The following is a 25,713-nucleotide window of genomic DNA, read 5'->3' as shown; positions in this document are numbered from 1 at the left end:
GTGGGGGGGCCGAGCAGATGATTCACACCCGGACAGGAAGAGGTGGACCGGAAGTGAGCTGCAGAGTGCCTGTGTGTGTGTGTGTTGAGGTGAAAAATGTCGAAGGTGTGAAACTACCTGAGGCTGAAGAAGAGGAGGAGGATGGAGCTGCAGCCGATGAAGACTCCGCTCAGCGACAGACTGAGAGCTGCTGTGCAGGAGATAGTCCACGTGCTGCAGAGGAAGATGATGAAGAGGATGAAGATGATGATGAAGAAGAACTCTGGTTTGTGCACATTCTGTTCTTCAAGTTCAACAAGCAAACGATTCTCAAACAGTTTGTCTGATTAAAAAATATTCAACATCCCTGAAAAACCTCGAGTCTCTAATGAACTTCACTCATCGATTCGTGTGAATCCATCATTTCTATTTATTCAGTGGTTGATTCGTGTCTGTTTATTCATTTCTTGAATATTTAATTACTTCTTTAAAATGTCAGGAAATAATAAAACATGATTTTAAATGTCTGTGGTTCGGTGAAAGATTACGTGAAGTTAAAATGAGACTTCTGACTTATTTTTCCATAAAAAGAGAGATTAATAAATCATCAATGCAGCGTCCATTCATGTTTGTGTCAATGAATTCATTGATTGTGATTTTTACAAATTACTGTTATTTATACTGTTACAGTCTTCGTGTTTATTTTTCTGTGTTTTCTGTCTTTTTCTAGTTGTGATATATTGATTTTACCTCTTGATAAACTTTCCACCAGCTGAATGAAACCAGTCACCTAAATTCATTTTGAATTTAAAGTCAAACCCAATTATGTCCTGAATTTTGAAAAATGTGGGTGCAGTTGAATTATTTTGACATTTGTCTCGTTACGATTTCATTTTGTGGTTTTTTCCCCGTACTTCCTGCAGAAACGTCAGCTGAGCACCAGAGGGCCGTCGTGCACAAGCGACTGTCGGTTGTTGCGGACGACATCTTTAGGATCCTGGAGAAAATGATGAGTGATTATGAAGCGGATATCTCCCGTTCCCATGACGACATCGAGCAGCAGCGCCTGGACGTCACGTTGAAAACTGAGACGGACTCAGGTACGTTTCACCTGAATCATGTTTTTTTTTTTTACCATCAGCCGTTCTTGTAAAAACTTGACACAAATTAAAATTAAATAAAATATTTAGGGAAACTTTTTTATTTGTCTGATATTTCCTTGTAAGAAATTCTTGAAAGTTTCCAGGAAAGAAACATTTGATTTGGTTCAGATAGAAAAAAAAATGATTTTTTTAAAATGTTTTTCTTTTAGTGATTATTGATTTTCAGATGAATTTCCATGAAGGAAAATGCTCCATTTACAATTTCACACCCTCATTTATTTTTAAAACCTTGTGTTTCATTTATGCTCGATTGTTTCTGCAGACTCATTTTAAATATTTCTCCTTCTCTCCACTGAGTCATCGTCTCAGACTCTTAGTTAATAAACATGGTAATAAATGAATTCTTCTGCTTCACTGTTTTTCAGCTGTTTGTGTTTTTAAGAAACACAAAACAAGCTGTGTGACAGAATTTCTGTATTTATCTTTTCAATCGTTTTTGTAGCTGTGAGTGTGTTTGTGTGATTTGAGCTCAGTTCATACTCACACGTTGTTGCTCTCTCTTCATGCTGAACTTCCTCTTCAGATCGACTCTGTGGGTCGGACGTTTCCTCCGAGCAGCAGAGACGTGAGCAGAGCAGCAGCTCGAAAACATCAGGTTCACCGCAGTTCAAAGACGCGTCCACGGAGACGGACTCTGAGTTCGTCCACACTAAGCCTTCACATCTTCACCCGACACAAATGGTGGAGAAAGGCACCTCGACGCTGACGGAAACAGAGACTCGCGGGGAACAGTGTGTGCTGTCGTCGAGAAATTCAGAAGCTGGGAGCGAAAATAAAGACAGCAAGAAAGAGCCGAGTGAGAAAACGCTCAAATCAAACAAGAAAATAACTCTTCAGAGCCCGAGACAAAGCCACGGGGCTTCCCACGAGGACGACGCCGGCCGGAAGAAAATAAAAACGCACACGAGGAAAAATGCTACGACAGACAACAGTCAGACTGCAGGACAGAGCTGTTGCAGAGTGTGTGGAAAGTTTTTCCGCTACAAACGCTCTTTTCTGAAACACGTTCTTCAGCACGAGCACAGCAGCGACCTGTGTGGAGTCTGCGGAAAACATTTGGAGTCTCACGACAGCCTCAGGTTTCATTTACAAACCCACAGAGAGGAGAACATCTGCAGGGTCGAAGCAAGTGACAAACAGTCGGAGGCAGACGCTGAGAGTAACGCGGGGGACAGTGACGAGGACTGGAAGGAGAGCGAAGGCAGTGACGGCGAGGATGTGGACAGCGATAAAGATGAGAGCAAAAAAAGAAAGACGCAAACAAAAATCCCGGCGTCAAACAAACCGAAAAAACCAAGGTACCAGGATTTATCTCACGTGAAATACTGCTGCAAAGTGTGCGGCAGGTCTTTCTGCTACAGAGCCTCTTTTTTGAAGCACGTGCAGGAAGACGAGATGGACACAGACGTTTGTGGCGTCTGTGGGAAACGGTTTGCGACTGAGGAGAACCTGAGGCTTCACTTGCAGACGTACATCAGATCCAACGACTGTGAAGTTTGCGGGAAACATTTTGACGGCCACCAACAGCTGGAGATGCACATGAGAACCCACACGGGAGAGAAACCGTACATCTGCAGCGTCTGCGGCAAAGCCTTCGCTCAGAACGGAAACCTGATGGGACACATGAGGAGGCACACGGGTGAGAGGCCGTATGTTTGCAGCGTGTGCAGTCAGGGCTTCAGCTCTAAAGAGAGCATGAGGGATCACATGCGGATCCACACCGGCGAGAAACCATTTCTCTGCAGCATCTGCGGAAAAGGATTCAGACAGAGGGGGACCCTGAAGACGCACATGATGATCCACACGGGGGAGTTCCCGCACCGATGCATTATCTGCGACAAGAAGTTCTTCAAGAGCGGTGGGCTGAAGATCCACATGAGGTCGCACACCGGGGAGAAGCCGTTCCTGTGCAACATCTGCGGGAAAAGCTTCACCGCCAACAGCTCGCTCACCAAACACATGGGCGTCCACGATAGAGACCGAACGCACGGCTGCAGAGTCCGCGACAAGCGACCCTCGAGGGAAGAGGATCTGAAAAGACAAGTTCAGACTCACGGGGATCAAGTTGCGCAGATGACGACTCTTCAACGCTAAATAACAGACGGATGGAAACCCAGAAAACTGGCTGACGTTGGTGTGGAGGCATAAGAAAATAGTTTTAATGTTCAGTTTTCCATCTTATCAATGTCACAGGTTGAATTTGAGTTATAATCACTGAACAGCTTTTATTATTTTTGTAATTTACAACAGTTTATTATTTAAGATAATAAATAAATGTGTCCTTTTGTCTTTGAGTCTTTAAGGTTTTTTTTTTAGATGCGAGAACGTTCCTCAGTGGAGCTCAGACGATCCATGAATCCACAGACATGACATGAAAATCCAGTTTCAGTTGATGAGGTTTAGAAACCTGTAAAACAACAGTGAGAAACCAGACGGACTCACAGACGTGTAGTTTAAACACAATTTATTTTTCTGCTTAAATAATTACTTGGATCATCCAGTGTAAGCTATGTCGGTTCATCATACATGTCGGTACCAGATTCATCATCAACAATGGATTCGCAGGGTGGCTTCGTATGAAAAGAAAAACAAAGTGACTTACAGAAGAACAGAAAATCCGATTTTTAATGTTTGATTAACACCGATTTCTTTCCTGTGATTTTAGTCGTTAATAAAAAGGATCAGGCGTGAGTGGCGGGGCTAAAAAAAAAAATTCAATCCTCTGTTCTAGTGTAAATTAAATAAAGATACAAATCATCAAACCATCAAAATAAAATAAAAGTCCCCTTTTTAAAAACCACAGCAGACCCGAGGCCGACACTCTCACTTCTAGTTTGCTTGATAGACGAGATACAGAAAGTTTTTATTTAATGTCACACACACACACACACACACACACACACACACACGGGGCTGCGAGCAGTGTGGAGAAAACGCAATGTTGCAGGTTTGCAGGTTACATTCAGGGAACCTCAGTAACTTGCTGATGCGTAAAAATGAAGCTTTGTTATCTTGCTGCTTGAGTGCGTCTTATAAAAATAAAAATAAAAACAGTTAATTGATGACAGATGGTTGAGTTATCGCGACAGAATCACCAGATCGTATGACAGAGCTTTGAATTAGGGGGGAAACGAAAGAAAAGCGTTAAAATTAAGTTGACGTCACATGCAGCAACGTTATCATTTCTCTGACGACAATGTTCCACAGACTGAGCGGAAGAAGCTGTTTAAAGAAACGTCCGTTTGAAATCGAGCAGTTTTTTTTGTTTCCCGTTTACATCGAGTTTTTTAATGATTTAATTTGGGAAGAGCACGTCAGGTCTCACTCTGTCGACCTCGATACAAATGCATCGACTCTGCAAAGCTTCAACTCAAATCAGTGCATAAACAATCTGTGAAGCTACTGATTTTTTTTTTTTTAAAAGATTTTTATACAGTGTCACTTATATACAACAAAATCCCCCATTTACTATTATATTTCATTTTTTAAAAAAGAACCACGTGGTGCAGCCCAACACTGTGGGTCCGGGAGGAAAAAAATAGACCATATAAGGCGAGTGTCTGAGAGAGAGAGAGTGACTCACACGTCTTTTAGTTTTTTTTCCCCGTCGATGTCGTCTTTGGCCTCAGACGCCGTTCATTCGCGAAAGACGAAAGAAAAAGTTCCAGCTCATGTCCGTGCGTGTCCTTCTGTGTCGTGTCCGGACAGTGAGTGAGTGAGTTTGGTGACATGCTCATGCGAAATCAAAGAAAAGTAACTTGTTTTGGGTCGCCTTGTTGAAGACCATGCGTTGTAGAGTGAAAGCGTCAGACACGTATTTTGGCTGATTGACGTTGGCGTTGTCTCTGTTTTCAGGGACTCCAGTTTGTTTTTCCTGTCCAGGGTGTGTGTGGTGTCGCAGGTGGACGTCCCTGGACCTGGAGGAGGAAAGAGATTACACATTTTAAATTCTCGTGTGCTGCAAATGGATTATTGCAAAAAAATAAGTGAATGTTTCAAATTTCAAAACATTTTTGAAAGTCAATCTTGTGTTCATAAGTCAAAGAAAGAGATTTGAGAGGTCACTCTGACGTTGATCTTTGACCACTGAAATCTAATCAGTTTATCCATGAGTCCAAGTGAAAGTTTGCACCAAATTTGAAGAAATTCTCTCATGGCGTTCTTGGGATATCATGTTCATAAGGCAAAAAATTTAATTTGAGACGTCACTGTGACCTTGATTTTTTACCTTTTCCCACCAAAATCTAATCATTTCATCTTTGATTCCAAGTGAAAGTTTGCACCAAATTTGAAGCGATTCTCTCAAGCCGTTCTTGAGATATCCTGTTCATATCAGCCGGCAAAAAATTTGATTTGAGACGTCACCGTGACCTTGATCTTTGACCTTTTCCCACCAAAATCAAATCATTTCATCTTTGATTCCAAATGAACGTTTGCACCAAATTTGAGGAAATTCTCTCATGGCGTTCTTGGGATATCATGTTCATAAGGCAAAAAATTTAATTTGAGACGTCACCGTGACCTTGATCTTTAAATTTTTTTCACCAAAATTTTATCGGTTCATCTTTGATTCCAAGTCAACGCTTGTACCAAATTTGAATCGATTCTCTCGAGCCGTTCTTGAGATATCATGTTTATATCAGCTGGCAAAAAATTTGATTTGAGACGTCACTGTGACCTTGATCTTTGACCTTTTCCCACCAAAATCAAATCATTTCATCTTTGATTCCAAGTGAACGTTTGTATCGAATTCAAAGAAATTCCCTCAAGGCGTTCTGCAGATGTCGTGTTCACAACAACAGGACAATCCAATAAGTGCCATTAGCGTCTTACCAGCTTAGGTTCAGAGCTCCACTGTTATGACTGACTCTTCTTCCCTTGTTTCTTGTTGGCACCGTCTCCAGACTTGAGACCGACAGACAAACAAAGAGGTAAAAGGAGACGGAAAGAAGAAAAGACAAATGTGAGCGATGTCCTAAATATGATGCATGTGTTAGTGAAGCGGATTCAGCTCAGCTGCTGTACGTTGACACATCACACGCTGGGAAAGAGATTACAGACAAGAAAGAAGAAAGTTAGAATGACACATTTCCAAACCTGTAAATAAAGATGGACGACACGATACCGCCACAAAAGTGAAGCCAAATTATCTTGATCACCCCCTAGTGGCTGGCTGATGCATCGGTCGTAACCTCCTCCATGTTAGCAGATTTAGTTGATGTTTTATCTTAACTTTTTTCGCACAAATGCAGGAAGTGGAGACACGTCGTCCATCTTTATTTATAGTCTATGTTCCAGATGGAACGCTAGCATCGCTACGCGTTAAAAGAGAGGAAACAACAGGTGAAACGTTTGTTATATTAGTAATTTTCAGGCCCAATCAACAAGCTGTTGACGTGGTAACACACAGCACGACACAACCACCGCAAACTACACAACACCTGACGACTCTGCAGCTCTGCCACAAACTCAACAAACCGCCTCGAGAGCTGCGGAGCTGGGAGTTAATCCAGAGTTCGGCACATTTCACCGAGCGGTTGAAGTAGATCACAGCTTCATGCAGGTGTGAGTGAACCAGAAAAACTCTGCGGACTAAGTTAGAGGGTCGGTTTTAACGCCAACCTCAGTTTTCCCTCTCTGGGCCTCCTCTCCAGACTTCTCCGCCTTGTGGCCCTGTCTGGAGCGTTTCCCTCTCTTCTTGCCCTTCCCCCCTGAGGCCCCTGCTCGAGGAGAAGGAGAAGCAGCGTCTGCTCCACCTGTTGCTACACCGCCACCACCGCCACCACCACCAGCTCCTTCTTTCTCGCCTTCACTTTCCCTCCTTTCCTCAGAGTTGGCCACGCGCCGAACCACCTTTCTGATCACCTGTAGGGGGCAGAAGCATGTCGGGGGGGGGGGGAGCAGGGTTTTGTGAGGAGAAATAATAACAGAAGGGTGGGGGAGGGTAAATTAAAGTGTGTGAGGTGTGTGTTACTGCATAAAAGAGTGTGTTCCAGTGTCTTAGTGGTACAATAGTGTGTGTGTGTGTGTGTGTGTGTGTGTGTGTGTGTGTGTGTGAAATGTGGTATGAGGATGCAGCAGCTCAAGGTGGAGGGTGAGGGTGAGGTTACTTTTCTGGTGACCAGATTCCCGTCTTCGTCTGTGAACTGCTCCTCCGTCACAGACTCTCCAGGAATGTTTCTGGCCTCCTCTCCCTGAGGTGGAGGTTTGAATGTGGATGGAGGGATGGTTGAGGAGAAGGAGGAGGGAGGGATGGGTGAGGAGGAGCGAGGGAAGCACGGAGGGTTGAAGGTAAAAGGTTAGCAGGCGTTTTTTTTTTAAGAGGTGATTCAGAGATTTGACTTATTGACAGACTTTAGCATGCCCGACACAGCTGCTGTGGAAATGAAGAATAGGTGGATTTCCATTGTTAGAAATGTTCAAACAGAAATAAATTCTCCGTGTGCTTTCTGTCTGAACAATCCCAAAAACCTGAGGTGCCAAAATCAATAATCCACAAGCCAGGAAGCAAAACCAAAGACCAAACAGCACGGCAGGGAAAGTAGTGACTCACAGCAACAAGCAGTGAGTAGCACACAAACACAAACACTCACTGTCCGGTTCCTTCTCGTCTTTTAAATCTTTCTTAAAGATCCAGTGTGTAGAATTTAGTGACGTCTAGTGGTGAAGTTTAATGTTGCAGCTGAATATCCTATACTGTGGAAGCCTTGGAACTTCAATTAGGTTTTTTTTTCTTCCTGTGAACGTTTCCACATCAGCCTGAACATAAAATCTATTTAAGGACATCGTGACTAAAAGTATAAGTTGTTATTCATACATATAAAAATCCACTCACGTTCATTTTCTGTCACACTGACTCACAAACACTGCAGCTGCACACAAACACGGTAAACAAAAGCATCTGTGCAAACCCCGACACAGCAGGAAACTTCTGTTTGAACGTTTCTGTTCGTCTCTGTGACTCTTTCTCCTTCACACACTTGCACGGAGTCGCAGAGTTTAATGCGAGCGCACTGCACACTGACTCCAGCTCTGCACACACCGGGTCTCACACACCTTGAGTATGACCCGTCTGCGGAACACCCGGGTGGTGACAGTGGTCTCCTCGTCAGAGCTGGACTCCTCAGCTCTGACACTCCCCTGACGGAGGCAGCCCAGGAGCAGCGTAACGTTAAAGTGTGTTTGTGAGTTTACTTTTTAGAGGAGACGTATCATGCTCGTATTACAGGTTCATCATTTTAATCAGGGAAAATGTTTATCGCTCTAATCTTCTAATGTCCTCTTCTCAGCCTCTGTCTGAAACTTTTTACTGTCACAAAAAAAACCTATAAAACACTAGAGGACAGAAAACACTGAAAAAGCATCATATGTCTCCTTTAATGGTAAAAACATTTGTCAGTGAAATGAAGGTGATGGAAAGATGCTGGTGTGTAGGACAGGTTCATATTCCTGGGCTGTGCTTTGTTACCGAAACATTTCAGCCTGAAAGTCAATTAGAAAGAACTTTACACTGAATTAGGACAAAATAAATCTTCTTCAAGGTCTGCAGACGTCACTATGTATGTCATAAAAACATAAAACAGTGAAAACCGACTCTGTCTCTCACCTGGACTTTGTGCTGGGATCTGTCACCGGCCTCGTCCCGTCCTCTGCTTGGTCCCGCGGTGCTGCTGTCCTCCTGAGATCCCTTCCTCTTGGCCTCCTTTCCCTTAACGTCACTTTGACCTCCGTTCTGTCTGATGGTCGGAGGCGGCGGCTGCTCCAGTGAATCTGCCAGACTGTCGGGGCTGGTGGGTTTAAAATATAGTTTCGGAGATTTATTGTGCTGCGATCACAAACCTGCTGACAGTAAACGCTGGAGTGTAAATCTAAAAAACGAAAGGATGAAGACACGTCCTACCTGCCCCCCTCAGCGCCGTGCAGTGCTGATGACTCTGTGGTCGCGTCGGACGTCTCGCCTCTCCAACCTGGAACTGAACACATAACTTTTTCTGCTTGCCGCACTTGTTCGAGGATGGCGTTCACCCTCTCCTCTGTCATCTCCTCGTCCTCCAAGCCTCCCTCCAGCTTTATATCCTCCAGCAGACTCTGCAGCCTCTCCTGGGTCATCTCCTCCTCTTCTTCCTCCTCTTCGTCCTGCCTTCCATTTCCGAAAAGAGTGTCCGAGGCAGCACATGCTTCTTGGTGTCTCTCCAAAGCAACACCTTGCCCTGCCTTCGATCCTTCTGTCCCCTCTACTGTTCTTCTGTCGTTATCTGGCCTCTCATAAGAAGCCACTCCCGTCTTCTCTTCCACTCTTTCTCGAGCGGTTAAGGTTGTGTCTTCTTCCCCAACAATGGGGGGCTCCGGGGCACAGGAGCCAGGGCCTTGGGCGACGGTTAGGGGGGTGCTGCTGGAGGTACTGGTGGTCTGTGTGAGCGAGAGGTCGCTAGGTCTAGTGAGCGTGGTCTTGCTAGGGGAATCTACGCTAACTTCGCCTTCGCTAAAGAAGTCGTCTGAGCGCAGCGGGGTGGGGGGCTGGTAGTTCAGGTCTGTGGGGGTTTGCAGCTCCAGATCTATATTGTGGTATCCTGGGTGGATGGCAGGAGTAAAGGATTAGAGGATGAGGGGGTCGAAGAGGGCGGAAAGATTAAAAAAAAAAAGAGGGGAGGAAAGGAGGAGGGCAAGGAGAGGTAGAGTGGTGGAGGTGATGAAATGAGAAACACTTGGAACATCTAAAGGTGTTCAAAAGTCACACAGGTGTGATCCCAACACAGTTTAAAGCTGCATTCACTGCACTAGCTTTTTGTGGCCACTTGGGGCCAGTGTCAACAAGCTGTGAACGTTGACAAACTCACTTTATCAAGTTCAAGTTGCCAGTTTACACATCCTGCAGACGTGCGTGAGTATTATTACTGGTCGATAATCATTTCTCTCAAGAGTTGGTTGAGAGTAAAGCTGAGCTAAAGGAGACAGAATATTGTATTGTCATTTAAAAAATGCTGATGTTGCTTGATGTTGATGTCGACGTCTGCAGGACGTGTAAGTTGACGTGTCAGCGTTCGGAGCTTATAGAGACCAGCACAAATCGTTTAAAGCTGCTTTAAGGATTTTCCTCATGGGAACTTGTGTGTGACAGCTGAACCATCACTGCAGGAGAGACACATGATCAGATCACAGGAAGATGGAAACAGAAATGAAAGTCTCAAAGACAATAGAAAATATAAACTTCACATGTACTGTTTTTTAGAAATGCAGAAAATCAATCAGGTCGCCTGCAAAGTTCCTCAGCAACGGTCGGGAGTTCCCGACCACCTAAGTCAGAAAAGCCCTTTTGTTAAAGCCCTTAACTTAAGACCCAGAGTCAGAGCTGATTTCATGAAATTAGCGTGCGGAGGAGTCGTCCTTCGAGCGGCTTGAGTTTAAAACAAGCTCAAGCTCAGATCAATTATTTCTGCAGTTAATGAGCAAAAGCTTGAGCAGAATCCAGGAAAGTTAGTCGAGTTAATTTTACACAAAAAGGCAGAAGAGGAGCAGAGCAACCAACAGACGTCTAAATGTAAAATTCAGGGACAGAGCGATCCCGTCTGAAGTAACGAGGGACTCCCGGAGGAAGGGGAGAGGGAGGAGGTGAGGCGGGAAGTGAAGGGGAAGGAGGAGAGTGGTGACATAGAGGAGGACAAGGGGAACAATGAGTGGGAGAAAAAAGAGGGGAGGTAGGGAGAGAAGGTGAGAGAAATGTTTGAGGAAGAGGAGGAGGAGAGGAGGCACAGACTATTGAAGGAGAGGGGGGAGTAGAAGGGGAAGATGAAGGAGCAGTTGAGGGAAGGGGGTTGCAAGAAGAGAGAGGAGGGGGAGGTGATTTTAAAGGTGCAGGATGTGGAGGAGGGCGAAGATCGAGAGGAGGAATGGAGGAAGGCGGAGGAGAGAAGAGCAGATGATCGGAAGAGGGAGGAAGGTGAGGGGGAGAGAAGAACAAGGAGCAGCTAAAAGGACTCTGAGGGGTGGAGGGGAGAGGAGGGGAGTAAGGCAAGGTGAAGAAGTGAGGGAGGACGGGAGCGACGGGTAAGATGTAAACAGGAGGTGTCGAGGGGGGAGACGGGAAGTGAAAGACGGAGGCGGGAGGAGGGAAGGTAGGAGGGGAGGGGAAAGAGGTAAAGGGAGGAGAGGAGGAGGTAGAGGAGGGAGCAGCAGCAGGGAGAGGGGTGACGGGCTGAGACGTTTGAGGACGCGGGAGCACTGTAGGAGATCGGAGAATCTTTGGAGCTACGTCAGTTATCACACAGAAAATAAAAAATAAAAACAAACACACAACAAGTGTTAGACAAGACTCGGGTGAAAAGACAAACAGAGCATGAAAGGCACAGACAGTGGGGTGAACATGTGACTGATGAAGACGTTGGAGAAGCTGCAGAAGCGAAGACCACACTCACAGGATTGCTTATTTCAGCTGATAAGCAAGAAAAGAGGCTTTTAAGTCGAGAGCAGCAGCGTCAAAAACAGAGTGGAAATAAAATAAGCTATCCTGGATTTGTCTCACAGGAGGACGTTTAGAAGTTTACGGATTTAGGAAGTTTAAAGTTAAAAACAATTTTCATATAGTCTGGGAATATTCAGCAGTTAGAATAAATTCCCACACCGTGTCCCTGAATTAGCAAATGTTAGCCATTGTTGAAAGTTAGCTGGTTAGCTGTGGCGTGGGAATTTGCTTTCGGGAGTTAGTCACTAAGAAGCAAGAGATGAAGAGGAGGAAGAGGAGGAAGAGGAGGTGGGGACTCTGCTTGCGTCAAAGCAGGAGAAGCTACAGCGGAGCGTCGAGGCCGGGAGGCTCGGAGGAACCCAGGAGATGACAGCTACAGAACAGCTGACAGCAGTGACACAAAAGCGTAATTATACACTGTGCACTTTGAGAAAAAAGGTGTTTCGTTTTCAACCCACGTGAAGTTTCACCTGAGGCCGAGCACGTCAACGTGAGCCTCACAGAAACACTCGAGCATGTGTTGAAAAGGCTCCGCCCATTCGAAGTGTGCTAAAAGTGTATTATTATAAAAGCCGACAAAGATCTGAACAGGCAGCCTCTCACACAAAGCCAGAGCCATGCATCTTGTTCATCTGTGTGTCTGTTAAAATGTCGGGTTCATCTTTACATAAAGATCATTTTTGCTCCGGTTTTGGTCAAAGCAAGCGTGACACTGATCCTTGTGTTCAGATGACTTTTAAAAACCTATTTGCAATGAGGACCATTTCAGGTTTTTGTCTTGAGCTGTGAATACAACAGCTGACAACAGAAGAAAGAGTTTTCTATTTCGTTTGAGCTGCTTCGGCTACGAAAAAATTATTCTCGAGTCCAATTGGTGAATCCAATTAGTAAACATGTGATGGTTCTGAATAACAAGTGCTGTGTTTGCATGATTTTTAAGAAAAGATAAAATATTTATAATCACATTTTCATCAGGGTTCTGAAATGGTCCTCGTGGGGTCGGTCAAAATCAGAGAAAACTACAGTGACTGCCACATTTAAATTTCATTTCAGAGAAAGAGAGAAATACAGAAAGAGGGATGAAAGGACTTCATACTGGTAAAAGCAAGCATGCCATTATTATAGATTAGTTATGATTATGTCTTAAGGGTTTTAATAGCAACTGACACAAATCGATCACAGGAAATGAATTTGAAACCTGTAACGTAGAAATAAACACGTTGGACATTTTACAAAAACAGTCACACATAATAAAAAGTCTCATGCACCCAAACCGGTACAGACTTTCGTGCACTTATCTATATATCAATAAATATATAGATATATAGATAATCACCCAAAAATCTATCACTGTGCTAAAAATTAACTGCCCAGCGTTGGAAAACTAACAAACCAACTGGAGTGACTGCATCATGAAGACGACTCTACTGCTATCATCAGCTGATGGTCCGTTAACTATGAGCTCAGTGAACCTGCTGGAGCATTCAGTCATTTTCTATTAGCTCCTAATCGACTCCCACTACTCGGTTAAGCCTGATTGGTTCTGGGTTTGCTCCTGACTATCTGGCTGAGAGAGGAGGTGAAGAAGGGTGAAGGGATAGACTGAGAGATAGACTGAGAGTTCAGCTAGGGTGGGCTACACTTTACCATCGGACTGATCCGGGAATACTGCGTTATCATCGGCAAAGCAGCGTGTGCCTGAAATGTTACCGTAGTCAAATATGGGCCCTTCCAGCAAAGTCACAATATCCAACCGATTGATCTTAGTCAGCACCGCAGTTAAAGCGTCCGCTGGAGGGAGAAACAGAGAAATGACATCAGTGCCACATTACATACAAGTAGACCTGGTTATGAACGACAACACACACACACACACAAACACACACTGCTTACTTGTGGCATTTTTACCATCCCTGTGCACCCATTTCTTTAGGAGCATGAAACTCTGCGCTGTCAGGGAATTGGGGTTCTCCACTCGGATGAAGTTGATTTCTTCCACAGAGAAATCCAGCTCCCTGGCCAGCTCTGCAACAAACAGCGATAATTAAAAAAATATATATTTCAGGAGAAAGTGTTCAAATGAAAAAGAGTTTGGAGTTTTGTTGGCACCAACGTGGCAAAGCTAAGGAGTTTCATTTCTTCTGAGATCACATGTCTACACTTTCTTTTATCACCCATCAAGTGACAAATGCTCTGTGTTAGTTACTGACAGAGTTGAAAAAGAAAATTAAAAACACCACTACCATCCCCCCTCTTGTTGTGAACTGTGTGATACTCCGTTATGTAAGATTTAAAAAAAAAAATGTAAATATGAATAATGTACAAAGACTGAGTCTGCTGTTTACGAATAAAACATAAGAAATAGTTATCTGGAGAAAGCCTGAGAGAAAAAAAATATATTCAATAGTGACGTTTGTCATAATCTGGAATCTGTTTGTGTGTTCTTTCCTTTTTTCACGTTTTGTGAACAGAATACTAGAAGATGTACGTGTGAAAATCAGGGGTGTCTGGTAACCCCACAAAATGATGAGCTATTATCTTATCTGACGTAACTGTAGCACTGAAAACATTTCCGTGATGTGTTAAAACTTTCATTTGTATTTATTTCCTTAATGCTCGTTCACTAAATAATCATAGCTGCCAAACACAGTCTAAGGAAAACGAGGGAGTGAACCGCTGCCCGTTCAGACAAGCACACGCGCTGTAAATCTGTAAACCGTGAGAACATAATGTTCAGCAGGTCTGCTTGTTTCACTGCAGCTCTGCAACACACGTTAAATATGGATTAGCATCCTTTCCCCCACTGAGCACTCACTCACACACAACTGCTCACACTCATGCACACTACAGAGGATGACAGTGCACCCACTCACACACATGTACGCAGGCGTGGGGCAGTGCTGCAGTGCAGGTGGAGGCTCGGACTGAACTGCAGAGGCCACACCCTTATCTCCACAAGAAACTGTGTTCAAGAAATACCATCACTCTGTTGCTCTTACAAACACTCCAACACAAAGCTAGAATCTAAATACATGTCTATACAACCCTTTAACCGTTAAAATTAAAAACATGTATTACTTTAAACCTTTTTTGGCCTTTACACCAAAACACGTCTGTTTAGATTTCACAAATTAAATTAAAAAGGTCCGCAGCAATTTGAGTTTTTGTAATTTTCCAGTAATGATCTACTTAGACGTTGAATGTGTGTTGATCATGCTCAGTTTGTGACCAACTCTGTCACTGCAGCACTGCTGAGTCAAGACGTTCTATACCAGACGTCCACCAGATGGCAACAAACACTGTGAGACTAGTGGTTTGAAAGCTGGAGGAGTTCCAGCTGATTCATGCACACTGGGGCGTTCTGTATAATTCACATGATGAATCCTCTCTGTTAGAATCCATCAGTATCATATCCAGCGAAATGACTGAAAATTAATGAAAGAGTTTTTGTTTTGATTCAAGCACTGCAGCTTTTTTTCATCCTGTCCTGATTTCTATAATAAATGATAAATTCTGCTTCATGCTTGTTTTTCATTGTCGACATGTGAAGAAGTGAGACGTGTGTGAACGTACCGGTCCAGCTGAGTCCGAGGTGGTCGGCTACTATTGCCATGCGGAGGTCGGTTCTCTCACAGGGACTCTGAGGGCCTGTGCGGTGAAGCAGGGAGGGGCAGGACACAAACAGTTAACGTGTGTGGTTTTACGACAACAATCCCCTGAGTCAAATGAGGTTCTCATAAAATGGCTGCAGAGGGGAGCGATGATATTTGATGGAAAAAAGAGATTGGGATTGTGAACTAAAGTCTGATGTGGGCTGTTTACGTATATATATGTGGTGTCACCATTATACACGCTGAATACCTGGTTGATGAATATCGTTTGAAATAAGAGTTTCTGCCTCTTTGGGGTTTTTTTGGTGGTGATTTTAATGTTAAACATAAAGACCAACTTTAGCTCACTGTCCCATGTTTCACCTTTAAAAAAAAAAAAAGATAGATTTTCTTGCCAGACAATCCTCAATGATTTGTTTTGGATGGTTTGTTTTTGAGAAATGATTTAACACTGGAAAGCAGAAATATACTTGTTTATATGTATTTTCTTGCTGGGAGGTGAAGAGAGATTCATATTAAAGGAGACATATTCTGCCCATATTCAGGTTCATAATTTCATATTCTGTCTCAAACACTGGGTTCTAGCTCCTGTCTCTTTAATGATTGCAATACATAAAAACTTTATAAAACACTCATCTGCCTATTCAGTATGAAGCTGGAGCAAAGATATGGTCAGCTTAGCTTAGCATTAAGACTGGAGACCGATATAAACAGCTAGCCTGGTTCTGTCTAAAGCTAATAGACCCTACCACCACTAACTATATGTTATATCTAGTTAGTTTAATTCATGAAGAAACTAGACCATTACTATTAAATACTAAGTCTTGTGAAATGCAGTAACTACCTTTTTGGGGCTAACACTGTGAAGCTTAAATGAGAGAGCTGATTATACAAAATACAATCATGAGAACGAGGATCTGTGAGGCCAGAAAAGAAAAGAAGAACAAAAATCACACTTTCACAGTAAAATGTATGATGTTCAGTAGAATTAGTATTAGTAGTTAAGAGTTCAGAGTCAAAGACTTTTGTATCACATCACTAACAACAAACGATCTACCATCAGGCAACATTCCCTCCCACTGAAAAAAACAATTCATGGCTTTAACTTGAAATCAAAAGAAATCCAGCGGCACAAGGTTTTCCACCACGTTAGAAATGACACCATCCTGTGCGGCCGACATTCACAATGATTGTCAAGTTCAGTCGCTGAATTGTTTTCGCAGTGAATTCCGAGAGCAAGAGTACCACCCAAAAATATCTACAGACCAGGCAGGCAGACCAAAACAAGCACAAGGTCAGATTCTTCACAGACGGTCATTTACAATTAGGTCTTAATCATGTCTAGAGTGGAGGTGAGGGGTGTGGTGAGATGCAAAACTACCCTAATCTTGGTGTGGTATGGAACTGAGGATCTAAACTTATGTGCTTATTTGCAAACTGATACTGATGCTGACGGAAATTGCACTTCCTGTACCTTTCGACTGAACACCAGAGAAATCGCTGTCTTCTGTAGTAAAGCTTTCATAAGCTGGTCATTATTGCTATGAGGTAAGAAATAAGAGATAACTGATCTTATACACCTAAGAGTATGAAATTAAGCTCTTGAGTATTTCTGCTCCAGTCACCGACTCTCCGTGTTGTAGCCTTTACGTCTAAATCAGACAGCACAGGACACAGATAACAAGAATGACAGGAAGAAGTGACAGCTACACTTACGTCACATCACAAAGCACCCACAACGGCTACATGCATCTCATCGAGAAAGATAAAGTATAACAAGTGTTTAGAAAGAGTTTACAAACTAGTCTCGTTCTCCGTGACAGGAGCCTTGATTGGTTGATCAACCTGACTCCCTTCCTCCTTCTGCTCTTGCTCCTTTTCTCCAAGTGTCCGCCTACTCTTCCTCCTCCTCCTCCTCACCATTTCACTGCTGGCCTGCTCAACCTCAGCTTTCACATGTCTAGTAGATGGTGTTGATGTGGTGGTGGAGGTAGAGGTAGAGGTGCGTGAAGGGCAGGAACTTCTAGAGGCTCTAGATGGCTCTGACAGGGAAGTGTTCCTGGTCGTGCTGAGGCTGCAGCTCTCTTCGTCCTCTATGGGCAGTGTTTTCCCCTCTAAGCTTGTTTCAGCCTCCTTGGGAAGGGTTTGGTTCAAATGCTTGACTACCTGGCTACTACCTGACCTTGTTCTTAAGTTTTTTGAGACCACACCACAGTTTTTTCTCCCAGTCTCCATTGTGCTACTTCTACCTGGGATTTTCACAAAGCTGTATCTTTGCTGAGTGCTGGATCTGCTTTTAGTTAGCTGTTTACTACCCCTGTTAGTTGTAATGCTGCTATCACAAACTGCAGATTGTTTACCAACCTGCTGCCGCGCCTGAGAACATACGATGTGTTTAATGGCTTTCATTACTGGGATTCTAGATTTAGGAAATAAATTCTCAAAAGGGTCTAATCTTTCCCTCACTCTATGCATTGTCCGTTTCCTGTCTTTGAATTTAACAACATTTTCTTTCGCCTTGTCTTTCACCATTGGTTGACTTTGGCTGCATAGTTTATTGCTAGACACCCTCACTGGTAACCTAGACTTGCATATCTGGGGTTTAACATTTCTGGCTCCTGTATTTTTTATTGCTACATTAGGACAAGTCCTGCCTTCCCTGCTGTTCACATCTAGCTGGTTGAAGGATGCTTCTATCCTGCTTATCTCCTGCTGTCCTGAAGAGGACAACAAGTTGAACACATTATTGCTACTGGTATTACTACTCCATGTTTGGGGATTGCTTATAAGTTGTGAAGGTGCAGAAGAATGATCTGTGCTTTGGTCATTAGTGATCTGATTACCTGAGGTCCAATCCAAATCGTCTCTTTGTTTGGACATATCTGAAGGAAGTCTGAGATTTGAATAATAATCTGTCATGTCTGACGCATTAAAACTAGAACAATCTATATAGTTTGAGGTTAGATAACAAGAACTATCTACAACTGATCCTGAGGTTATGTCATTAGAATTGTTAAAGGTGCCTGTTGTTCTACATTTAGAGCTGCTATTTGAAGAATCAGAGGGTTTATCAGATGATAACTTGAATCCTGTTCTAAAAGTGGAGAATTTAAGATCAGTGTTGGAAGTTGAGTCTCTGCATGTGCTGTAAATCGCAGCTGGATTTGATATTTCTAGCTGGACAGTGGTTGTCTGAATAGAGACTTGAGGGAGTGTTGAGGTATCTGTAGGATCCTGAGTACTAAACTGATTTCTGTGTTGTGAGGAGGCATCTATCTCAAAGTCCCTGACACTGTATCTACCCGCCGAGAAGTAATGCTCACCAATCTGAAAAAACTGCAGCCTCTCTTCCACCATGTCCCTCTTGCTCATGTCAATTGCACCACTTCGTGTCATCTCAAACATCTTCCCTTCATGGAAGGGGAATGGATTTGGCTCGCTCGTCGGTGTGCTATCGTCCGTTGGCGTTCGGGCTGGGGTAGTGTCTGGTGTTGTGGCCTGAGACTGTTCATCCACTGCTAGTCCAAAAGGCTTAGGCTCACCATTGCTATCCCGTGTCCCTCCCATGTCAACGACTTCCTCCGCTCCACCTTTACTGGGCCAGGGGTCAAAGTCCAGCCCTTTGGTGGCAACAGTCTTAAAAGGAGAGTTAAATTCCTCCTCTAACTTATAACTAAAGTAAGTGTCTGAAAATCCCTCTTTATCTGAGGGTTTTTGTTCCTGACCTTTAACCCCACCGTTATTAAACTCATCAGGATTTCCACCATTTAAGTGGGTATCTTTTGGGCTAGCATCCTTTGGACATTCTTCTGGGGTTTTCTCCTCTTCAATAACTTCCAGTTTGGACTGGGGAAAACACCGGTCTGAGGACCTAAATGTGTCTGTTGCCCAAACATCTCTCCGGCTGTCTGGAAGACCAAAGAGCCGTAAATCCGCCTGCTCGCACAGGCCATCATCCTCATCCTGAAGTTCATATCCATCTAAGGAGTCTATCTCTGTTGCATCTGTGTCATGAGAAAATTCAGCTGTCGTGGCTATTGAACAGTCTGTTATTGATTGGTCATTTCCATTTTGTTCATATTCATCGTCCTCTGCTTTGTCATTGGAACCTTTAGAACCATTGGAACCACTGGAGCCATTGGTCCCACCATTCAGTTCTTTGTTATTTCCATTTTTGTCATGTTTTTTAGATTTAGATCCCTTCTCCTTCTTTTTGTCCTCCTCATCCTCCTCGGGAGCCTTGAAACCTAATTTCCTACAGGGAATTGGCTGGAAGATTGACTCATCCTCCTCTTCTAACTCTTCATCATTTGACTGACTGTCATCTGTCCCAGGAGGAACTGGGGAAGGGGGTTGGATTCGTATAATTGGTTCGGTCAGATGCAGATGCTTGTCATGTTCCTCTTGTAAGTTTACCTCCATCATTTCTGTCTCAGTCTCTGAAGAGGCACATGAACCTTTCCTCTCTGGGTCTGAAATTTCTGAAACTGAGTCTAGAGGCGGAGGAGGAGGGAACTCGATATATGCAATACCTTTGTCCTTTGAGACCTCTTGATGCTCCTGCCCAGTTATTTCGTCTTGCCTACCATTGCTTGTTTCTTGCCGGTTAAACAGTATTGCTAATTCCTGATTGTTATCATTAATTTCCATTTCTTGATTTGCATTGGTAAGGTCTGCTTGGGTGCTAGTTTTCCTTTCTGGCAGGGCCTCTTTAAAAGAGAAAACAGTATTGCCTTGGTCATCCCCCTCCGATTCCTCAGACAACTCCATGATAGGGCTGGGTTTCCCTGGCATGAATCCCATAAAGCCATCAGGGGTCCTGGTCATGAGGTCATAGCTGACCTCCTCAGAGCTTGGGGTCTCCGGTGTAAGGGGGCTTTTCCCTGAGCTGTCTATGAACGACACCTGTTCAAGTGTGTCATCATCTGGGCTTATGGGGCTGAGTGCTGAGTTTGAATTTTGTTTGACAGTGTACAGTGCTCCTTTCGCCTCCCTCTCTGCTTGCCTGCCCACCTGGACACTGACATAAACAGGTAATGTTTTGATGCCCTTGAAGTTCTCTTTGGTTGTTATAGCAGCTGGAGGAGTTATGACATTCCCCAGCATTTCTCTAGGGCTAGTGAGATTATTGGAGTTGGAATCTTTGAGTGCGTTATCTAGAATTTCAATGGATAGATTTTCATTGGTTTTTTTCGCTGGGGTTGTCTCAAGACTCATCTGCATTTTGCTTTTCGATAATGTTGGTATCTGTGAGGGTCTAGTTATTGTCTGTTTCTTTGTGAGGTCATTGTCTACTGTAGAGACTGCTTTTCTTATAGGAATTTGAGATTCTGTCTTTCTTCTGAGATTTTTGTTTAATGGTTCCTCGTCATCTTCTTTGGGCAGCTCGGCTATTAATTCTTTGGATGCAGACTCACTTTTTGTGATTTGTTGATATTTTATGGTATTACTATCTATTAGTTTGTCAGCATGAACAACAGGTGTCGGAAATTTCTGACCTTTATTGCTTTCTTTAATTTCCTGAGTAACACTGGAATGAATATCTCTCCCTTTTGTAGTTGCTTTGTCAATCTCAACTTCACTAATTTGTCTCTGGAAGGAAGCCTCTGGGATGTTGTTATTTGATAGTTTGTCTCCTGTATGTTTTGGGGGTTTAGGTGTGGGTGTTAGAGAAGGTTTACTACTATCTAATGTAGCAGATTTGTCCTTTTCAACATCATTTTTCATGCTTTCGTCTTCTGATGACACATTTGACGCTTTTCCTCCTGCAAAAAACTGTAACACTGGAAGTTTGCTGTCCTGTAATTTTTTAACTGAAGGTTTCGGCTGTACTGGAGGAGGAATTTTGATCGGACTAGACTGACTTTGTTTCTGAGCCTCAGATTCAAACTTCATCCTCACAGAACTGACTTTAGATGTTGATTTTACGTGAGAGGGAGAAGAGGGTTCCGACTCACTGGTCTTAGTTTGTTGTTTCATTTTATTGTCACTCATACAAGAGAGCACGGTTTTCTGAGGGCTGCTTGGTAAGCTAGAACTTTTCTTTTCAGCTATTGTGGGGCTGTCAAGCATTTTAACAACTGAGGGCTCTCTGAGTTTGCTTTTACCTTCTTCTCCTGCCTTAGGTTTCTGCTGTATTTTTTCAGGGCTACTGCAGGCTGAACTAGGCCAAGATCTGGGCTCCTTTGAATCCCGTCTCACAGGCTTTTTCTCAGGGGACTGCAACTCATCATTAAGCTTCTCAGTTTTGTCACGGAAGAACTGTGATACCTCACTGAGTTTTTCTTCAGCTTCTTTAACAGTTTGGTCCACCCTATCCTCATAAAGGAGCTTATCCCTGCTCCTGTCATGTTTATCCTCTGTAAATCGCATCCAAACTGCATGCTTGGGGCTGCCCTGTTCTGTGGAGTAATGAAGCACTGTCACTTTGTCAAACTGAGATGGGTCATCCCTGTGCAAGAATTTTCCAGATTTAGCGGACCCATCTTTTGATGACTTAGAGACAAACTCTCTTTTGGGGCTTCCGCGCTGCTGACTCATGCTATTAGAACTATGACTACCGATCTCTTCGGAAATAAAGTGTTGGTTTCTGTCAGTCATCACAGTTGAATCCTCTGTGTCAGAGTGAGACAGTGAAGACACGTCAAGTTTTTCTGACAGAAGCATTTTCTCCGCAAACTTATATGACTCTCCTCTGATCTCTGACAGCTCATCATCACAGTATTCTATGGATTGCTGGCTCAATAGTTTGAGGGCTTTATAAGAATCATCTGCTATTAGCTGAGCAGAGCTCGGACGACTGTCTTCTTCATGTGACACTGGGGTGTTAACTCGGGATGTTTCCAGGAAAGAGGGCAGGGATTCTTCGGCAGTAAGCTCCTCTTCTTCCTGTTGGACCTCATCGTAATCACCAAGTTCTCTAATTCCACGATCCCCTTTGTAGACATAAAGCTCAGGGTGTTTTTTAGTTTCCCTGATAATGACCTCAGTTGGCTCTGCTGTGCTGTGGCCCTTTTCGATATGGACCTCAATTATTCTTTCGACTTTTGGTTTGGATTTAATGTCTCTGTCTAGAAATCTAGGAGTCAACTCATCACCTTTGACAGAATCCTGACTAGCCTTGTGTTCAAAAAGACCTGCCAGTTCTTTAGATGGGTCCCTCCCTGACTGGAAAGCTTTCATGATATCTCTGACCGACATACCTTCCTCTATCATCTCTGCACCATCAGTCAGTTGGGGCTTGTGATAGACCATTCTAGTGGTAGTAGTAATATGAGTTTCCTCTTTAAGACACATGCTTTTGTTCATCATGGAGTCCTCTTCTGGTATTTTCATCTGTAAGGCTTTGGTGCAGCTTGTTGAAGCTGCATCTGGAGCTATACAAGGAGGGGCAGATGCAGCCTCCTCCATGAGTAGAGGCTCACAAAGATCATCAGGCTGCTCATAGCTCCTAATGTGGACCACCTCAGTCCTGGTCTCAGTTACACAGGGAGGGATAGGTGAATCTGTGAATAGAGGCTTTGGTCCTGTGCTCTCTGCACTCTGAGGAGCAGAGGGTGTCTTTTCACTCCTTGTCTCAAACCCACTGTCTGACAGTGGACTCTTATCTTGCTCATGAGACAGCTCCTCAGGAGACTCCAAAATAGTGTCCGAACCTTGATATGACTCTGTAAGTTTGCTTAGGTCCTTCTCTGAGGGAGACCTTAGCATGCCTGAGACTGGTGGAGGCATTTTGAGTTTGTGCTCTTGTATGGACATAGATGGCTTGAGAACACGTTTCTGTTTCTCTTCGCCTTCCCTTCTTGCCTCCTCCTCATACCGAAATTTTAATTCGTTCATTTTTGAGAGAGAGCTGGCGCCAATGTCATTTGTTAAAAAATCTACTACTTTAGCCAACTCTAACTCTTTGCTTGACATGGATTGTTGTTTGAGAAGCAGTGTGTTTTCATCAAATGGAGGGTAATAGTCTGTGATAGCACTTCTTTGTGCCTCCTCAATCTCATCTTTGGAAAATTCCTCCCATTCATCCTCTGAGGCTCTCTCTTTACTGACAATGGTCTTACGTCCACCCACAATATCTTTCTGTAATAGCTCACTGACTTTCACTAAATCTTCTTTCACTTTCTCCACTAAGGTATATGGCTCTTCATCCTCTAACTTGGGTTCTTTTGGAGTGCCAGTATGTGATGTCTGAACAGTTTTGGCGGCTGTCTGTGTGTCTGTCTGAAGGATAGCTGTCATTCTGATCAGATCCTCTTTCATGTCCGCTACATCTTTTAATATCTCCTGGTTGGAAGTTGCTGTTGGGTGAATGATGGATGGTGTGATAAACGGTGGGGATTTCAATTGGGAATTTATTTTTGATGTGGTAACACATGTCGACAAAGAGGACGATGATGAGGAGGCACGAGGGGAATCCGGCAGTGCCATTTTGAGAGATCCTGGCCCTGATTTGACAGGGGTCTCTGGGATCATGTTGAGCAACGAATACACAGGTACAGTCACCGTATTAGATGAAACTGTCGAGTTGGAAGAAGTAGCTCCAGATCTCATAGAACCGTAAGCAGAGCTTGTTGTTGCAGATTTACGTGAGGCGGACAGTGATTTAAGAGTGCCATAGCCCGAAACAGAGTATGAGTCTATAGCTTCATTGATGGCAGCACTGACACCAGAAGTTGCTGCCTGGGTGGTGGCCTGGATCCTCTCCTGTAGACTGCAACTCCTCTCAGATAGAAGACGTGAAGAAGAGGAGGATGGTGTGGAGGAGGAGGATGGGTATTTAACAGGTGAGACTGATCCATTTATCATTTCTGAATACAGTTCTGAGGAAGCAATGGTTGTTTGCCCGGTTGAGGAGAGAGATGAGACGGTTGATCTCCCTCCCTGGGATGAAAGTGTTGAATCTACACAAGTTTTCAAAGAAGACAGGCTAGAGATGCTTTTGACAGAAGGAAGGTTAGATGCCCCTGGATCTGTCACAACTGTTGAGCCAAGGGCAGTTTTAAAAGGTAGATTAGCATTGTACATGTTGTAAAGTGTCTTTGGTGATGCTGGAGCAGTAATAGGAGCTGATGACCTCTCTGGCACAGAACCATTGGGTATTGAGTGAAGTGGGGAAGTCCTTGATGTGTATGCAGAAGCAAGGTTCTTGATAGAAGCTGGATCTGTCCCAGATTTATGGGGGCTTCCAGAGGACACAAGGCTGGCAGATCCCTGGACAGGGTATTGACCCTGCTGGACAACGGTTTTAATGGGCGAAGGCATAGTCCTGTAGGACCTGATGGGGGATGAGGTCACTATGTCACTAAATGATTTAACTGGGGATGACAGGTTAGGTGGTGCTGGTGGTGGAGCTCCCAGGGTGGCTTTGATAGTTGCAGCGCATGCAGGTGATGGGGAGGCGAGGGGCCAGGTAGATTTCAATGGAGAAGCAGCTGGCGAGGCTGCCGGTGAATCGGTAGAGGTGAGGGAACCCCCCATTCCGATGTGCCTTGTTTGGCCAGGGACGGTAATAGGAGCAGTCGACCATGGTGGGTAAGGTCTGGTTGGAAAGACAGGTTTGTGAGGGTAACCAGCAGGCAGTGTTCTTGCGGTTGCGCTTCGCTCAACTGCTGTTTCTTCAGATGAAATAGTAGAAATAATGGTGAAGAAGGGATGGAAAAAATAATCAAAAGAATGTGGAGTAGTAAAGGTAACAGAAAATTATGTTGGGGAAGGGAAAGGAAGAAAAAGAACGTGAAAGAAGAGATCAAAGGAGGAAGAGTTGGTCAGTGAGCAATTCTGGTATCAAGGAAGGAAAAACAGCAGTTTTAAGAAGTGCTTTAAAAAGAAATAGAAAGAAAATGTTGTGTTCCTGTGTGATTGGAGATTGGATGATGACTCAAAGAGCAACAGCAACGACACAATGAATAAACTGAACAAAGCACATTCAGCAGCAAAGTAAAACAACCGAGACAATGGGATAGACTAAACTGACAACAGAAAAATGGTAAGACAAATGCACCAGGAATAACACAAAACAACTTGTTTTTTCTGGATTTCAGATGATGTTGAATTGTATGGATTCTGGCTCTAATTTCAATCTGCTTTTAAAAGTGCCTTTTATCTGTTTGGTCCAATACCATGATGACAGATTCCCCAAAGACAATTTGGACACTATCATTCAACAGAGCCAAGGGCTACAGAACTTTAAATGTTCTATTCAATACATAAACAAAATATGACAAAAAGATTTTTGGCCCATTTTGTCATGCAAGATCCATAACTGGTGACAAGCAGAGAGCGTGAAAAACTGAAAAGACAAACCTGAAAGAAAGCCAAACTCAAGACCTCCTCACATGCATTTTGTCCCACAAATAGCTGCTAAATCACAAAGCCAAAAAACAGCTTTAACCCCAGAAGGGACAAATGAAAAACAAATGAAATTTTACTTTGACCTCCTTTCAAGAGGCCCATTCACATTGTGATCGCAAGTCAAAGAAAAAATGTTTTTGATGTTGCT

The 25,713-nt window shown here is 43.7% G+C and overlaps 3 protein-coding genes across 39 annotated transcripts in view; 1 reads left to right on the top strand and 2 right to left on the bottom strand.

Annotated features, from left to right (window-relative positions):
- Positions 1-20: 20 nt before the first annotated feature.
- LOC109644040 (zinc finger protein 260-like) lies at positions 21-3,431 on the top strand. Its single transcript, XM_020109325.2, has 3 exons — positions 21-265; positions 903-1,079; positions 1,666-3,431. The coding sequence occupies exons 1-3, from the start codon at positions 142-144 to the stop codon at positions 3,234-3,236; spliced, it is 1,872 nt and encodes a 623-aa protein (XP_019964884.2). The 5' UTR covers positions 21-141; the 3' UTR covers positions 3,237-3,431.
- A 158-nt stretch (positions 3,432-3,589) lies between these two features.
- The window catches only part of LOC109640974 (ankyrin-3-like), a 73,128-nt gene continuing 51,004 nt past the window's right edge, over positions 3,590-25,713 (bottom strand). For 33 of the 37 annotated variants that reach the window (XM_069517639.1, XM_069517640.1, XM_069517638.1 and 30 more), the window contains 11 exons: positions 18,536-24,829; positions 15,175-15,249; positions 13,495-13,626; positions 13,249-13,392; positions 9,043-9,712; positions 8,749-8,929; positions 8,199-8,282; positions 7,253-7,336; positions 6,765-7,007; positions 5,976-6,047; positions 3,590-5,059 (listed from right to left, as the gene is read on the bottom strand). In XM_069517639.1, coding sequence (XP_069373740.1) covers positions 6,000-6,047; positions 6,765-7,007; positions 7,253-7,336; positions 8,199-8,282; positions 8,749-8,929; positions 9,043-9,712; positions 13,249-13,392; positions 13,495-13,626; positions 15,175-15,249; positions 18,536-24,829 — 7,955 coding nt within the window. In that variant the 3' untranslated portion in view covers positions 3,590-5,059; positions 5,976-5,999. The remainder of the gene's footprint in view (positions 5,060-5,975; positions 6,048-6,764; positions 7,008-7,252; positions 7,337-8,198; positions 8,283-8,748; positions 8,930-9,042; positions 9,713-13,248; positions 13,393-13,494; positions 13,627-15,174; positions 15,250-18,535; positions 24,830-25,713) is intronic. The other 4 variants (XM_069517664.1, XM_069517666.1, XM_069517665.1 and 1 more) reach the window with 2 other exon arrangements.
- Positions 16,804-18,529, bottom strand: LOC138406062 (uncharacterized). Its single transcript, XM_069517676.1, has one exon. It carries the CDS (start codon positions 18,129-18,131, stop codon positions 17,007-17,009), a length of 1,125 nt encoding a protein of 374 aa, XP_069373777.1. The 5' UTR covers positions 18,132-18,529; the 3' UTR covers positions 16,804-17,006.

The sequence above is a fragment of the Paralichthys olivaceus genome, chromosome 21 (genome assembly GCF_024713975.1).
Source record: "Paralichthys olivaceus isolate ysfri-2021 chromosome 21, ASM2471397v2, whole genome shotgun sequence".
NCBI classification, from domain to species: Eukaryota; Metazoa; Chordata; class Actinopteri; order Pleuronectiformes; family Paralichthyidae; genus Paralichthys; species Paralichthys olivaceus.
This window is presented reverse-complemented; position numbering and strand designations above follow the sequence as displayed.

Bases quoted from the DNA above. Each gene is read 5' to 3' on its own strand.
- LOC109644040 (XM_020109325.2), top strand. From the start codon at position 142: ATGGAGCTGCAGCCGATGAAGACTCCGCTCAGCGACAGACTGAGAGCT. The intron at 266-902 runs GTTTGTGCACAT...TACTTCCTGCAG, and splicing joins GATGATGAAGAAGAACTCTG to AAACGTCAGCTGAGCACCAG. The intron at 1,080-1,665 runs GTACGTTTCACC...CTTCCTCTTCAG, and splicing joins GAAAACTGAGACGGACTCAG to ATCGACTCTGTGGGTCGGAC.
- LOC138406062 (XM_069517676.1), bottom strand. From the start codon at position 18,131: ATGACAGATTATTATTCAAATCTCAGACTTCCTTCAGATATGTCCAAA.